Source organism: Mesocricetus auratus, unplaced genomic scaffold (assembly GCF_017639785.1).
Source record: "Mesocricetus auratus isolate SY011 unplaced genomic scaffold, BCM_Maur_2.0 Super-Scaffold_100023, whole genome shotgun sequence".
Lineage (NCBI taxonomy): Eukaryota > Metazoa > Chordata > Mammalia > Rodentia > Cricetidae > Mesocricetus > Mesocricetus auratus.
The window spans coordinates 6,873,864-6,889,627 of record NW_024429204.1 but is presented as its reverse complement, the minus strand read 5'-3'; the positions used below and the strand labels follow the sequence as shown (position 1 = coordinate 6,889,627).

At 40.8% G+C, this 15,764-nt stretch overlaps 1 protein-coding gene across 3 annotated transcripts in view; it reads right to left on the bottom strand.

Moving 5' to 3' along the window:
* Oxr1 (oxidation resistance 1) overlaps window positions 1-15,144 on the bottom strand; it is a 319,071-nt gene extending 303,927 nt beyond the window's left edge. Inside the window, exons 1-2 of one of the 3 annotated variants that reach the window (XM_040730328.1) lie at window positions 15,030-15,144; window positions 10,641-10,800 (exon numbers count right to left, since the gene is read on the bottom strand). In XM_040730328.1, the coding sequence (XP_040586262.1) occupies window positions 10,641-10,663 (23 nt within the window). In that variant the 5' untranslated portion in view covers window positions 10,664-10,800; window positions 15,030-15,144. Of the gene's footprint in view, window positions 1-10,640; window positions 10,801-13,570; window positions 13,720-15,029 lie in introns of those variants that run through there. The other 2 variants (XM_040730327.1, XM_040730330.1) reach the window with 2 other exon arrangements.
* Window positions 15,145-15,764: the final 620 nt, after the last annotated feature.

Genomic DNA, 15,764 nt, shown 5'->3' with positions numbered 1-15,764 from the left:
AAGCTGAAATTTATGTGAAAACTCTTTCCAGTAAAATTAAAATTACAACAAACAAACACAAAACCCAGTATATGACCAAAAAGATAGACAGAAATGTGTTTTCTAGGTCACATATTGACGTAAAAAATAATTTTAATGACTTGACCGCCAAATTTATTTGATCATGCTGAAAAGAACATGCCTCATACTACATAACTATTTTAATGACTGAAAGTCTATCATAACCCATTTATTACTTTTTTAAAATTAGTTTTCACTGTTCAAGCACCAAAAGCAACTTCTGGCTTTGAATGTTGGAATGGTCTAACTAGATTTACGTTACAGCTTCTGCAGTCTAAGAAATAATGGTATTATTAGTCACTAAACATTTTTATAAGAGAATAAAGTATGACCACTACAAAATAAAGACAAAACATAATTCAACATAGTGATATATTCTTTGACCTATTCAATATTCAAAGGTAAAATGAACCTCCAGACCAATTACCTATCTCTGGAGTGTACTTGGGTTGGATGCCTATGTATTTTCCTCCATATTATTTGTGGCTTGGTGATGATTTAACACCTGCTCATAGTGACAGTGACCAGCTGCATGTCTGTGAAGGAAGGCTAGTCAAGCCTACAGGACTAGGCCCTGCCTATAAAAAAGAGTAGATCTAATTAGTACCTGTGGGATTGAACCTGCAGCTTCAGACTCATTATCACAAGAAAGCAAAACCCTATCAGAATATCATGACTTGCAAACCTTTCTCCATGTTTCATCTCTAGCTGGAATCACTATCAGTAATAAAGGAATGACTTTTTTTTTCTGGGAGGCGTATGTCAGCAGCAGTAAACTTCTGCAGAATGTAAGAGGCCCTGCATTTTTTCCACAGTGTCACAAAAAGTATTCTTTTTTTTCATTTATCATTTGTTTTTTTCTTAAAAAATTAGATTAGGGTAGAAGTTTATTCATAAGGAGAAATTCATATGGGGACCAGATTATAAATAACTTTAAATCTAGTTTGGAAGGTAGCCTAGAAACAATGAAAAAGAATGGCATAGAGCAAAATAAATAAAAAAATACATTTTTACCAAATTAGCTTTTGAGAGCAAAAAGTACTTAGGAAAAGTTCATGCCAGTTTTGACAGGCATCGGGATTTTAGATGAGGGTGGTAACAAGGGAATTTAGGGACCATTCTGAGAAGAAATGATAGCATTAACTTGTTCTATAAAAGAATCTTTAATGTACTGGAGGGCATGACCCATGGCTGCCATTTTCATCACTGCTGAATTTTCCAGGGCTTGGCTTAATAGCCAATATACATAGCAAAAATAACTGACCACCAAGTATAGGGAATGACATCAAAGATGGCCCCTGAATCACATGAACAAGATTTCAGAATTAGAGACACCCAGTGGACAATTTAATTTTTGCCTATGTTGAGGGTAGGCTAAGAAAAGAATAAGTGCCAGGTGGTGGTGGCACACACCTTTAATCCCAGCACTCAGGAGGCAGAGGCAGGTGGATCTCTGTGAGTTTGAGGTCAGCCTGGTCTACAGACTGAATCCCAGGACAGGCTCCAAAGCTGCACAGACACACTCTGTCTTAAAAAACAAACAAACAAACAACAATAAAAACAAAAAAGAAAGAAAAAGAGAAGACATTCATTCAAGTAAGCATATCCCACCAAAGACTGAAAATGCAGTCTTAGTCAGAAGAGAAAGGTCAATGCATGAGAGAGATGCTTGGAAATAAGAGGATACTACTCCAACCCTGAGGAATTCTTAAGGTTCCTTTGCTTGATAAACTATATGTTGTATTCTTATAGCAAAATATCCAATATGAGCTGTTTGTCAAAGAGATTTATTTATAGTTTGGGAGGTTAAAATTCCAAGTTTGGGTAGCCATATCTGGATCACCTCTGGTGAGGGTAGAATTGGCTGTGTTACACTTTGGCCAAAAGCCCAGAGGAAATAGCCAGGTGCAAAATGACTCAAACATTTGGAGTGGTCTTGCTTTGTAACAGCCTGCACTTGGGAAAGAAAATATTTGTGGCGGATAGGGAAAAATTACTCAAGAGGCTTCCTATAAATGTTAGAGTTTCAAACGCTATTTCTAAAGGCACATGGTTGAATCACAAAACAGTCAAGGATTCTAAAAATACAATATATTCATGTGAAGAGTCAATTCTCAGCCAAATTGGGATTAATAGTTTTAATAATGGGGAGATTTCAACTTGAAAACGGCTTGAAAAGGCATGTTGTGAATGGAAAGGCATATTGAAATTTCACAGAATTCAAAATCTTGACTTTACTCCAAATCATCTGACTTTGCCTTAAAGTGCTACAGAATGAGGGGAGTTCTGTTTCCACTTTTCTTCTTATAGGATGGTCCCTGCTAGTTCAGTTTCCGCTAAACCCAACGTACTCTTCTCTTTTGCTTTATTTCCAAAACATTGCCATTACCCTTAGAAGGAGGGCCTCTGACTTGAGACTAAAGGCAAGTTCACTCCTCTCAGTGTCTTAAGGACACAACGACCTCCTGGGAAATACTCACGTTATCTCACCTAGGAAGTTTACTTCAGCATGGAAGTCTGCATGATTGATGGGAAATGCTGGCTTTATGTTTATGCAAAGCCTTTCTCTTCTAAGGAAATGTAGTCAATTCTGACTGTATTCTTTACCTTCAATCCTGATGACTACCTTAACGGTCACCATAGAACCTGCATCCAGTAACTGATGGAAGCAGATGCAGAGATCCATAAGATACCTAGGGCCCTGGGCCATGCTCCCCCAGTCCAGTCAAAGACAGGAAGGAAGGCTTATATGAGCAAGGGGTCAAGATCATGCTGGGAAAACCCACAGAAACAGCTGACCCCGAGCAAGTGGGAGCTCACAGACTCCAGACTGACACGTGGGGCACTTGCATAAGGGTGAACTATATCTTCTCTTAATGTGGGTCACAGCTGTGTGGCAGTCTGTGGGGACCATTGGCAGTGGAGGGGGCGGGGCTTGGTGCTGCCTCAAATGATGTGACTGACTTTGTTGATTCCCCATGGGAGACCTCACCCTTTCTGAGGGGGAATGGAGGGGAAATAAGGTGGGGAGAAGGTAGAGAGTGGGAAGATGGGAGAGAGAGGGAACTGGGATTGGTACATGAAAGAAGATTGTTGCTTTAAAAATAAGAAAAAAAAATCATTCCTGAAACCTCAACTTAACTGCATTTTCCACCTTCTGTTATAAAGTTTCTCTCTGAACAGACAACTTAAGGTCCAACCTCCTCACCAGTGTAAATGTGAACACTGCCTCCGAAAGCCTGAAACTTAACAGCATAAATAGGGAAAGCTGATACAAACACAGCATGTAATGTGAAATACGTATTATGTGTAATGTTTACATTAAGGATATGTAATTCATATTATACATGTATATAATGCAAATTAATTCAAAGTAGCTTTCAGGTCCTATTAGTGTAAAATTGGATTTGTCAACATGCATAACAGAATAGCATTTACAACCGTAAGCCTACTTTGGAAACACAATTCATTTCTTATACATGTAGTCAGTACATTAATTACTTCAATAATTTGAGCTTTACTATATCTCCAGACACGCATAATAAAAATTATATTAGCTTCTGATAAAAAATTCCCTTAGCCAGCTAGGAATAAACAGCATCTTAGACAATTAACAGCATAATGCTAAGTGTTTACAGGAATTACATCAGGAGGAGGCATCAATGCATACAGAAAGCAAGACGCGCTGAACGGCTCACTGGCCGGTGAGGTAATGCTCTCTGAGTAATTGTCTCTGGCAGCAGCAGAACCATGTACAGCAGTAGAAAACTTTTTTTAAAAAAGAAAACCAGAGGACAGCAGCCGGCTGAAATAAATGACACTACCGTCGCAAAGTGTGAACGCATTTCACTGGTGATGTCACTTCATACCCTTCAATTAAAGCAACGGGCATGAACTATTCAAGAGGACAGGAGATGTCAAAACATCATGTACAATATGAGTATTCTGCAGGAAAAATGTGAATATATAGAGAGAAAATAATATACCTCAGCATTTTAAATCCTGCTTTCCTGTCACTCAAGTCAGTTTTTTAAAATTTCTGCCTTATAACTGCCTATGGCATTGGGCTCTTTGCAAACAGCATGCTTTTTATACTGCAGGGAAAAAATGCCAGAGCCGTGTCAGTGTTTCTGAAAGGTGAGACCTCCCATGTCGAGTGGGAAAGACACGTGCCTATTTTGTTCTCCAAAAGCATTCTGGGAGCACCTGTTAGAGAACTCAGCACACTGAGTCAGGAGTACTTGATTGATTTTCAGTCCTCTGGCTAACAAAAAGTTCAATTGAGAGCCCTCCACCCCTGTGCCAGGCACAGGACCCTGCACACAAAGGATGCCCAGAGGATCTGACTCTGGTTTCTTAGCTTGAATCCAGGGATTCCTTTATCCCTCTCTGGCTGCCAGATGCCAAGCAAATATTAACTATTTTCTATTCAAGGTCCCACTATATAGGCCAGACTTGCCACAAACATGGTATCCTCCATACTGCCCCAATCTCCTGAATGCAGAGATTGCAAGTGTGTACCACCATTCACAGAGAAAAAAATAAGTTAAAAAATATCGAAGTAGGCATTAGGTAGTACAGAATAGCTTGGGCATCGTTATTTTGCAAAAAACTCTTGATATGGCAAAACCAGTACACATTGTGCTAGGCTTTCCCTACTACTGATCAATGTAGCTACTGCAACAGGAAAGCAGGAGGACCTGGGGTGCTGAGCTAGTGAGCCTCCCATGGGCTCCACTAGATGTGTTAGTGGAGGGACTTCAAGAGGCAGGAGCTGAACAGTCACTCTAGTAGAATCCGAGCAAGCTCTGCCTATATTTGCACTCTGCTTCTGTTTGTGTGGTGACGAAACGCTTTTAGTAACAAGTCCAAGTCTACACATTGGGCCAGGGTGATGGTGCATGCCTCTCATCATTGCACTTTCAAGGTAGAGGGAGGAAGGTCAGGGGTTCAAGGTCATCCCCAGCTGCATAGTGAATATTAAATCAGACTGGGTTATCTGATACCCTGTCCTTTAAAAAGTAGTCATAACCAAGTCCCACTCTCTGGAGATCTTGTAGCAATTTAAGGAAATCACTTTACATACTTTTATGAAAGGCAACTAAACTTCTGATAGGGAAACTGGTGGGTTATAACCAGCCTCCTCACTCCCAACAGTATTCTAATACCTGGTAGTGTTCTTTGAAAGATGAGCCCCAGTGTGCAAATTGAAGAATCTACTTGGTGTGTGTTTGGGGGGGGTACACAAACCTATCAGGGGCATTTCTTTTTTTAATTAAAGTTTTTTTTCTTTCACTTTACATACCAACCCCAGTTTCTACAGCCTCTCTTTCTCTCCCCTGGGCCTGTCCACTCCTCATGGGCATAAAGTCTTCCTTGGGGAGTCAACCAAGTCTGGTATACCAAGGTGAGGCAGGACCAAGCCTCTTCCTGCTGTATCAAGGCTGAGCAAAATATCCCACTCTAGTTGGTGGGATAGCTGGATGCGGACATGTAGAAGAATGTCAATAGATCTGTACCTATCCTCATGCACAATACTCAAGTCCAAATGGATCAAAGACCTCCACATAAATCCAGTTACGCTGAACCTGGTGGGAGAGAAAATGGGAAGTTGCTTTGAATGCATGGACACAGGAGACTACTTCCAGTAGCACAAATACCAAGAGCAATATTCAATAAATTGGACTTCCCGAAACTGAGAAGCTTCTGTAAGGCAAAGGACATCATCAATAAGACAAAACAGCAGCTTACAGAATAGGAAAAGGGATGTTATTTTTTTAAAGATTTGTTTATTATGTATACAGTGTTTTGCCTGAATGCCAAAAGAGGGCACCAGACCTCATTAGAGATGGTTGTGAGTCACCATGTGGTTGGTTACTGGGAATTGAACTCAAGACCTCTGGAAGAGCAGCCGGTGCTCTTAACCTCTGAGCCACCTCTCCAGGGAGGGATATATTTGTATGTGTACAGAAAAATAGTCTTGGAGTGGGTGCTAATTGGAACCAGGCAATTAGCACTTGATTAATCCACTACTTAGTGTCTTTGTCATGTTGAGTAAGTTACTTAATATCCTGAACCTCAGAGTTCCCATTCACAAAAATGCAAATAACATACGACACACCTAGGAAACGGACTTAGGAGTTCAAGTCTGGAAATTCCACAAGAGCGCCCGCTGCATACATAGTAAGGGCAATGTAAACATTCAGTACTCACAATGTTCACTTCACTTGTGTGCTACAAAAGTCACACGTTGTAGTTGCAATATGTATGCAAGTATTCTGTGAAATACAAACAATGGGGGAATGGATGAGATTTAGGAAGGAAGGCTGTTTAGTTCCAGGAAACACTCTCTGCCCTCACACAATCTCCTTTTGCTTGTTTAAGGCTTCCTGTATCTCCTGTCAATTATACCTGCTACCAACAGCACTGCTTTCCATGGCTCAAAAACGTGGAAGCTGCTGTCTGTTCATGGGTGTCTGCAAATTGACCCTGTGCATCCTCTTGGCCTTATGCTAAGCAGCATCACCTCAGCCATGGTATCCACCTGGTAGTTACCAGCTAAACAGAAAGTCTCATGAAACATCGATCTTTACCTCTATGCAACTCTTACAATCATCTCCAGCTGCTCCCCTTTCTGGCAGACCACGCTTCCTAGAAATCTGGAAGCATCAATAAAGACTACTTTTAGAGGTGTGTGTGTGTGTGTGTGTGTGTGTGTGTGTGTGTGAATGTGCATGTGTGTAAAACAAGTGTCACACATATACACAACCACTAGAACAAGAAAGAATTTTGAAATTTGCGTGAGCAAGAAATTCTCCTATACTAGTTATTTAAAAGTTAAGATTATTGGTTTGATAGTTGTATAAAGGAATGTAAGTATCTTAACTTACATTTCCTTAATTCCTGTATTAATTGAGGGAATCGGAGTTGATGTTCCACACATAAAAATTTATGTTCATGTTGCATTACATCGACTGCTTCCTTTTAAAACCAACATATTGTTATCAATGTTGGATATAATACATTGTTATGCCAGGCAGGCCAAGGTGTCCACAAAATGACATGAGCTTTTAAAAATATTTCATTTGCTGGGCATTGATGGCACACGCCTTTAATCCCAGTACTCAGAAGGCAGAGACAGGCAGATCTTTATGAGTTTGAGGCCAGCTTGGTCTACAGAGTGAGTTCGAGGACAGGCTCCAAAACAATACAGAGAAACCCTGTCTTGAAAAACAAAAAAAAATCATTCATCTATTTATTTTCGTGTGTATGTACATATGTCAACATATACACACTACAGAATACATGTGGAGGTCACAGGACAACTTGCAGAGGTAGATTCTGGGAAACACACTCAGGTCATCAGGCCAAGCTGCAGGTACCTTTACACCCTGTGTTGTCTCTGGGAGTTTTCCCTCAGTATTAAAGTGAATAAGAAGGAGAAGCAGAAGAGACTCAGGTAAACGCACAACTCCAGAGAACCATAAAACTCGATACAATTGCTATCCATGTCTAGGCAGAAGCTGTTCTGAGAAACTGCTTAGAGGAACCAGCCCTCTCCATGTGGCTTTGACTCTTCCTTGGAGGCACGGGTCTGCTCACTATCATTAGCACACTCTGACTTCGTTTCCCCTGCAGTTCTCTTTTCCACAATAAAGGACACACTCATCAAACCAAATCGGGTATCCATGCACACTCACATATCACATGCCAGTTAAAATCCTGGCAATACCATTTATTTCCAGTGTGAGGCAGTACACCCATGTCTGTGTCTCCAGACTTCAAAACAGAGCCTTATCTTGGACAACAGTCATTTCACTACATTCACGTAATTTTGCGAAGAGTTTCCACGGGAAACTGGTAGGCTGCTGGACATCGCTAAATAAATCCCTGCAGGATGATGTTCCCTCAAAAATACAGGCTAGAATCGTTAGGACATATGAAAATTTCAAGGGTTAATGGGGAAAAGGTTAGCCACTTCCTACCAGAGTAAGAAATGTACATGAGCGGTGACCTGAATACCTGAGACTCATTTCCTACTCTTCTTTCTTATAAAGAGGCAGCTCAGATACGGGGAGGGGAGAGATGACACAGCTATATGATGGCGACATTGACAGATCAGATGAAGGTCTCCCTGCATAGGAATTCACCACAGACACTGCTGAATTACCGCACCCTGGCGACCCTTTCCAATGCCTTTGAACCTCCAACATGAAAACCGTTTTTTTTTTATTCCCATTTTACGCATGCCTTCCTCATTTGAATTTTTCTTTCAGAATGAAGGTATGCACTTTCACTAAACTGCCTGTTCTGCGTGTTTCAACTCATTTCCGCGGCATCTATTTGCAGAACACCTACCAAGTCGTGGGAGCCTTGACAGACAGCTAAACTGCAATGACATTACTTCCTCTCTTGGTGTCAAGCGGGCCCTACATCAAATCATCCCATCCCAGCAGGGTGACGTGAGGCTCCCAGACAGACCCCCCGCCCCCAGCTCCCACCCCCGTGCTGGCTCTGTGAACTGGGTCAGACTCACACTGTCCAGTGATCTGGCATCCAAATCCATGTCTTCATCCTCCTGCTTCCCCACTCCCCCTTTCGTCCCATTTCCGCCTGCTCCTCCTCTGCTTCCTCTCCAGTCTCCTCCTCTTCCTGGACCACCCTCCTCCTTGGATGTGCTGTCTGCTTTCCATTTATTCATTTATTTATTCTTGTGTTCCTGTGAACACGTGTTCGTGGACGTATGTACACATACATGTGGGGACCGGAAGTTGACACTGGCTGCTCTCCTCCTTAGTTTCTGAGCCCATCAATTCAGGTAGACCGGATGCTCACCTTTCCTCCCCCACCCCCTTCCCCACTGGTTTCCATGTCTCCATCTCTTAGGCTCCTGAATTCCCGGAGCGCACGCCCAAGCCCAGTATTCCACACGTGGGCGCTGAGGATTTGAACTGAGGTCCCCGTGTTCGAGTAGCAAGTACTTTACTATCCCTCCTAGGGTGCTTTTGGTCTTTGAAGATGCCAGGGGACAATTCCTTTTAAAAAAATGGGCTAGCATTTTCACAGATCTGAAATGAGTCACGGGATTTAGACAAGTTAAATTTAAAAATTAAATGATAGTTTTATTTTAATACAAATACAAAAGCAAACGACGTTCTGTAGCGATGGTGATTTAGTACCCAAGCATTTCATTAGTTTTATATATTTTATATGCTTTAAATCTTTTAATTCCCTTCATTTATTTTATTTTTCCAAACGAGGCCCTCAGCACCCAGGCCTAAGCATCTGAGGACACATTTTATGGAAGCCATTAAGAATTAGGTCCTTCAGAAATACTACTCTAAATTTAAACAAATAATTATACCCTTCGCCCTAAATACAACACTTACTTATCCAAAAATGAGTCCATGCAGCTACAAGAAGTCAGCAAGCAAACCCTGACTCTGACGCCATTTCTCTGTGCAGAAGAGATGAAATGAGCTCTTAAAGAAACAGAGGGTTACCAGGCTTCTCTATTAAAGGCCGTTGGCTCACGTAAGCATCATTCAGCCCTCTCTTTACATTTAAGAAACAATCCTGAAGTCCAGTGGATGGCTGCAGACTCATCATTGGATGTCACCGCTCCTCACTGGCACAGAGAGCTATTACTTCACTTCTCTTTATAGTCACAGGCAGGGTTAAATAGAGCTATTGCGAACTGTGCACCCACAATGGAATTTTGAGTTATAGTCAGTTTAATTTAGGTGATGTTTCTTTTGGGGGGTTAAAGAAAAGAGACACTGTTGAACAAATATCACTCTATGTGCATAGGTATACTTTTGGCGTATTAGACCTAAACTGGGGAGTGGAAACATGGAGGAAAACACATTGGACAAATACAGTCCTTGCAACCTCTCATTTCCCCTTGTGCGTGTGGAAAGGAAGGTATTAGACACCTCTGGTGTTCATTGTGAGGCTCGGACCCTTTCTAGAGTCCCCAGATGCCACAGCACTGGAAGCATTAAACGTGGGTGGCATGAATCTTAAAGGCCCACGTACCTAGATGAAGAGCTATAGGCAATCGATGGCTACTGAGACAGAGAAAGAATCAGTGTTCCCTTAACAGGCTTTCCAATTCCATGCAGTCAGCACTACACATACACAGATGAGCAACACTAAATATCTCAGCTGGTGGTACCCATGTATATATGTAACAATAATAACAGATGAGCAACACTAAATAACTCAGCCGGTGGTACCTATGTATACATGTAACAATAATAACATATAAGCAATACTAAATAATTCAGCCGGTGGTACCCATGTATATATGTCACAACAATAATAACTAAAGAACAAGTAGCCAGGAATTTGAGAAGGGAGGAACGGGGGTTGGGGGGTTTGAGAGAAGTGGGAAATCACGCAAGTAAAGTGGCTATATACAAAATCATCAAAGAAAAACTCTTCTCACTCTAATATAGGACAGTCTGAAAATCCAGTGTTTAAAGTTTTCTTCCTACGTTCTGACAGCAGAACTCCCTCAAAACCCTGCGTACCCTATGCATCTATGTGAACTTGAGATAGGAAACCCACGCACTCACCATGATAGATTGGATACAGACATTGCCGCAATCTGGGATGGAGTCTTCTCCCGGTGTCAGAATAAGGAATCAGTACAGTCGCTTGATGGGACCACTGCAGATTTCTGCTCTGCCGTTGGAACAGGCACAAACCACTTATTTACTCAGGGCTTGAGAGGGCCTGTGAAGAAAATGAAACTGGTGATGTCTCTAGGACAGAATCTTAAGAACTTTTCAATATGCTTCTTTCAACCAGGCCAAAAAAAAAAAAAAAAAAAAAAAGAAGAAGAAAACCACTATCAAAGACAGATATCTCTGCATACAATATTTTAGCTATCTATGGCGTATACGTCCTATGATCTTGAACTACAATTGTCTTTGAACAAAATTAACTCCACAATACTGTTATCATTTTTAATAGCTTAGGCTACTTTCTAGTCTTTTTATTTTTTGATGCAGAGTTTCTCTGTGTAGTCCTATGTGTCCTGGAACTCACTCTGTAGTCCAGGCTGGCCTCGAACTTACAGAGATCCACCAGCCTCTGCCTCGCAAGTGCTGGGACTCACGGCCCTGCTATTTTCTACTATTCTAATAATAAATACTTATTACACATACACTATGTGTGTTAACATGAATGTGGGTTAGGAATAAAGATGAATGACACTTGAATAATACACTGATCCTACTTTCAAGTAATATTTTATACAAGAGGAGCAGTATAGTAAAATAGAGTAGATTTTCTACAAAAGCCACTACAGGGTATATATAGGCATGGGAAGAGAGTCTTCGGGCTTGGTAGAGGGATGTGACTAGAATTTCTGAAGAAGATACCTGTAAGTTACTACCAAAAGCTTACTTAAACCTTAAAAAAATCCAATGTCCATGTGTCTTAGAAGGTCAGTTTATCGTCTCTTAAATAAGTAAGTTCGAAGCAAAGAAGTTCACAGAGAATGGAGTAATTCCACTGGGTAAAGAATCTTTCTTTCGTGTCTCAACATATGTGCTCCCATCCTGACCTTAATCTGGTTTGCCAAGCGCCAGTAAGAGCCCACGCTCCAGCCAGCAGAGAGGGAAAAATGTAAAAAGAATGTGTGCTCTAAAATTTACATACAATGCTGTTACTTGAATTTTATTGATTAGAGTCTGGTTATCTGGACACTGTTTTCCAAAGGAAGATTAAAAATGCATCCATTTCTTAGCCAGGTGTTGGTGGTACATGCCTTTAATCCCAGCACTCTTGAGGCAGAGGCAGGCAGATCTCTGTGAGTTCGAGACCAGCTTGGTCTACAGAGTGAGCTCCAGGACAGCCTCCAAAACAGTACAGAGAAACCATGTCTCTAAAAACCAGAAAAAAATGCAGCCATTTCTCTGGATATTTTTATATTAAAAGACATATTAATATGTCTACCACTGGGGAATATTGGGGAAGAAATCTTGCAGAGGCTACCCCTACACTCAACATGCAATAACCTTGACCCTGAAGTATTTTATAAATTTGGTGCCTTTCACAGAAGGGTGGACATCCAATGTAAGGGAGGTGGGAATCAGCCTATGGGTGGCTAATCATTTTACATGTATGGTTTGTTTATGATCATAAGCATTGTAATAATTGTTATTTATACTAACGAACATCACACTTGGTCTTGCCTAGATCAGTCAATGGTCAACAAATATGTACTGTGCCCCAAGTACTCACCAGAATAAAAACAGGTACTAAGGACAGTGCGATGGATAACCTTGAGTGATGGATAACCTTGAATGCCAGTTGACTGGACCAAGAAACACGTACCAAGTTACTAAAGCACACAGATCAATGTGATCCATGAGAGTGTATCTGTAGATGTTAGGTGGTGTGGGCTCGGTCCTAATCCATCAATGGATTAACAGTTTGAACAACTTTGGGTTTCTCTGTAAAGGCTGTACCTTACCCTAGTTCCCTCCCACTAGTAACTGATTCACCGTCCTTGCTTCCTGTCTGCCATGAGATGAGGAGCCTCAGCTATATCCTCTGGTTACCATGGTATCCTGCCTCACCTGGAGTCCAGATGTAATGGAGCCAAGGAATATGTACTAAAATTCAGAAGCAATGCACAATCAAATACACAGTCAAATTTCCTTCTATATTTAAGCTTCATTTGGTCACAGCAATTTAAAACTAATAAAGAAAAATACAAGATTAATAAAGTATAGTTCACATAAAGAACTCACTACCACAGAAGCATCCTACAAAACAGACAAAATTATACACGCAATAAGAATCAGTGATTTTGTACTAGTGTCATTTGATCACTATGGCAGAACAGAGAACTAAACTTAGTTCTGATGATTCCGAATTTGACCAGAAACTGACTGACAGAAAAAATTTGATCCTCTCAGAGAATAAGCAGACATGAAGGTCCACATGCTAAATTGTCTGAGTACATTCTAAAGAAACTGTCAAGTACATCCCCTCTTTAGCCAACTGCTAAGTCACACATACGTTCATTGCTAGGAGTCCAGAAACTCCACATGGTGTCACCTCAAGAGTCCTCAACCTTTCCATGTACTGCTTGACACTTACCAAGCACTCAGTCACCATGAACAATATGTGTGGAGTATTTTCCAATGCAATACATTCTTCTGGAAATGTTTAATTCTTTCCTTAGAGAGATGTGTATCTGGGTATCACTATTTAAATGCACAAATCAAATTTCCTTTATTGAATTACACTTTGAATGTTTACCGAGAGTTTCCATCGAAAGATGTAATTAGAGAAGATAATAAGCCAAGACAAGAACTATGAAATGAGCTATGGGGTTTGTTGGAGTATTCACCAACACAAAAATACTGTCTTTATGGGCACTCACAGGAAAAAGATCTGTCGGATTTCCACACCAGGAGAAATACTGTTCTCAACTTAAAGGTGAATTTGTAACTTTCAGCCAAAGTGGACTATAACTAAGAACATCTACCTGTCATTTCATTGTAGTGAAATGCAGCTTTTTTTCATGTTAGATGAAAGCTTTCAAAGCATATGAAGGGAAACGACATCTCCAAGTGCCCAGGCAGGTTGCAAGTCATAAGTGTAGCTACAATCGCTCCTGTATGGTCACTCTTATAGAACAGAGCTAAAGAAAATAACCTGTGAACATAATGAAATACCCTCTAATTAATATAGTCATTAAACACATGGATAGCTCTTGAAGATAATAATGTATTACTGGGATGGTGCTTTAGTAAATTATTTAAGCATCTATTATGCACAAATATGATTCTATGTTTCTATTGCAGCTGAACAAGTTGCAATGACTTTGCGATTCAGTAACACAATATACAAAGCAACTTTCGAGACATAAAGCTGCAAAATATTACTTGGAAAAACAATCACAGTGTTTAAAAGCTTGGGCCTTAGAAACACATGTACTAAATATATACACAAAAATTGCATTAAAAAATTCACCAACTGTATACCATGAATTATATCCCTGAAAAGGAATACCAAGTACAGTATCCTAACTACTAACCAATGACCCATTTTGCTCTAAGTAATATGCTATACTGGTGGTGAGGTAAACTAGTCATTCAACTTCTACTCTAAATACTGCAAGAGACAATGGCCATGGATGGGTAAAATATACTAGTATGGGAAGAATTTTTTTATACTCAAAATTCAAAACAGATGCCAGCAAAGCAAATTACCATGAGAATATTAAACTCTTGATTTGCATGCAATTTGGATATCTTTAAATATCGCATGACATTGGTGGTCTCCTTCCTTTTTGGTTTACTTACAAGCTAACTCCATGAGTCCATATTTAAATTCTAGACTCTCTGTTCTCATGGTACTTGTTTGCTTCCGACCCTCATTACAAATACTATCATGTACCACAAGTGGTGATTACTCTCAATCACCCAAGGGATTAAATTCCCTCTACTCTCTCACTTCTCCACAAGCACAACTTCCACAGATCCTGTGAAACCTTTCCTCAATGCTCCATGCCTTTCTGAATTAAGTGCTGTCAAATTAAGTAATTAAAATGTGTGCTGTTTGTCAGTTCCCAAAGTTGCTGTCAGTTTAGAAAAAAAGAAAGCCTTGTGTCTTTTGTATCTAAATTCTTGAGTATCGAGAGCTCTCCAGGTATTAATAAGCCCAGGGACAGTCTTGAGAGTGTATCATGTCGGGACACAGAGAGACACGACCTAATTTATTGGACAATAAGTTCACAAACTGTATCAGTTTTACCAACTGTAATTTAACCAAGCAATCTTAATCTCACTTGCCAGTTGGCCACTGGCAATCACAGGTTTATTTTTTATTCCACTCTTAGACACAGACACTAACTAACTTATAGATCACACACATTTCATTTCACAAGACGTGTCCCTTACATAACAGCCACAGAAGAGTTAAGGAGTTCAAAGAAGTCTCACCGAAGGCAGGACAGAGAGCTGACATAGAGGGTCACTGTAGGCGTTGAATAGGAGTCTCACACACACAGCGTGGAACCTGTTGGAGTCACACAGAACTTAGCAACTTCAAGGTAGCGCCGGTTCAGGGCAGAGCAGGCTCAGGGCAAGGAGAAGACTAATGTAGGACCAGGTAGACACTTTGCAGTTCAAGGGGGTCCTGTCAAGCAGCAAAGACGATGCTGAGCTAAGGCAAAGGGGGCAGTCTAGAGTTCATGTCCTCTCCATTCCGTGACGCACACACCGCATGCTGGATGACAGACAGGTCAGTGGTTACTGCTGTGTCCTTACTTTAGATGTCCCTCCTTTTATTATCCAAGTGAGGCGGTTAGAGCCTGGAGTGGTCTGTGGGTTTGATAAGGTCACCAGTATGGTTTTGAGACTCCCGTATGCCTATAGCATCCCAATTTTCTGTAAGTTAATAGGCTGTCTTTTCTTATGGGCAGGACAAAGTTTACTTATCAGCTATGTCATACTAGACAGATGGCGATTTCTTGCTTGCACAAACAAGAAGCAGAGTCATTCTGCTTCACAGTGGTAATCACCATAGATAGAACTTCTGCTTTGCAAAAAACAATTGCTTGGAGCAAGAACAGCCTGAAATCTACCTTTTCACCAGATAAAGAGTACTTAGGGGAAGGTGAGAGCCCAAAGCAGGGCACAGTAGGATCTCACAAAGTCAAAACAGTTCTACTGGCC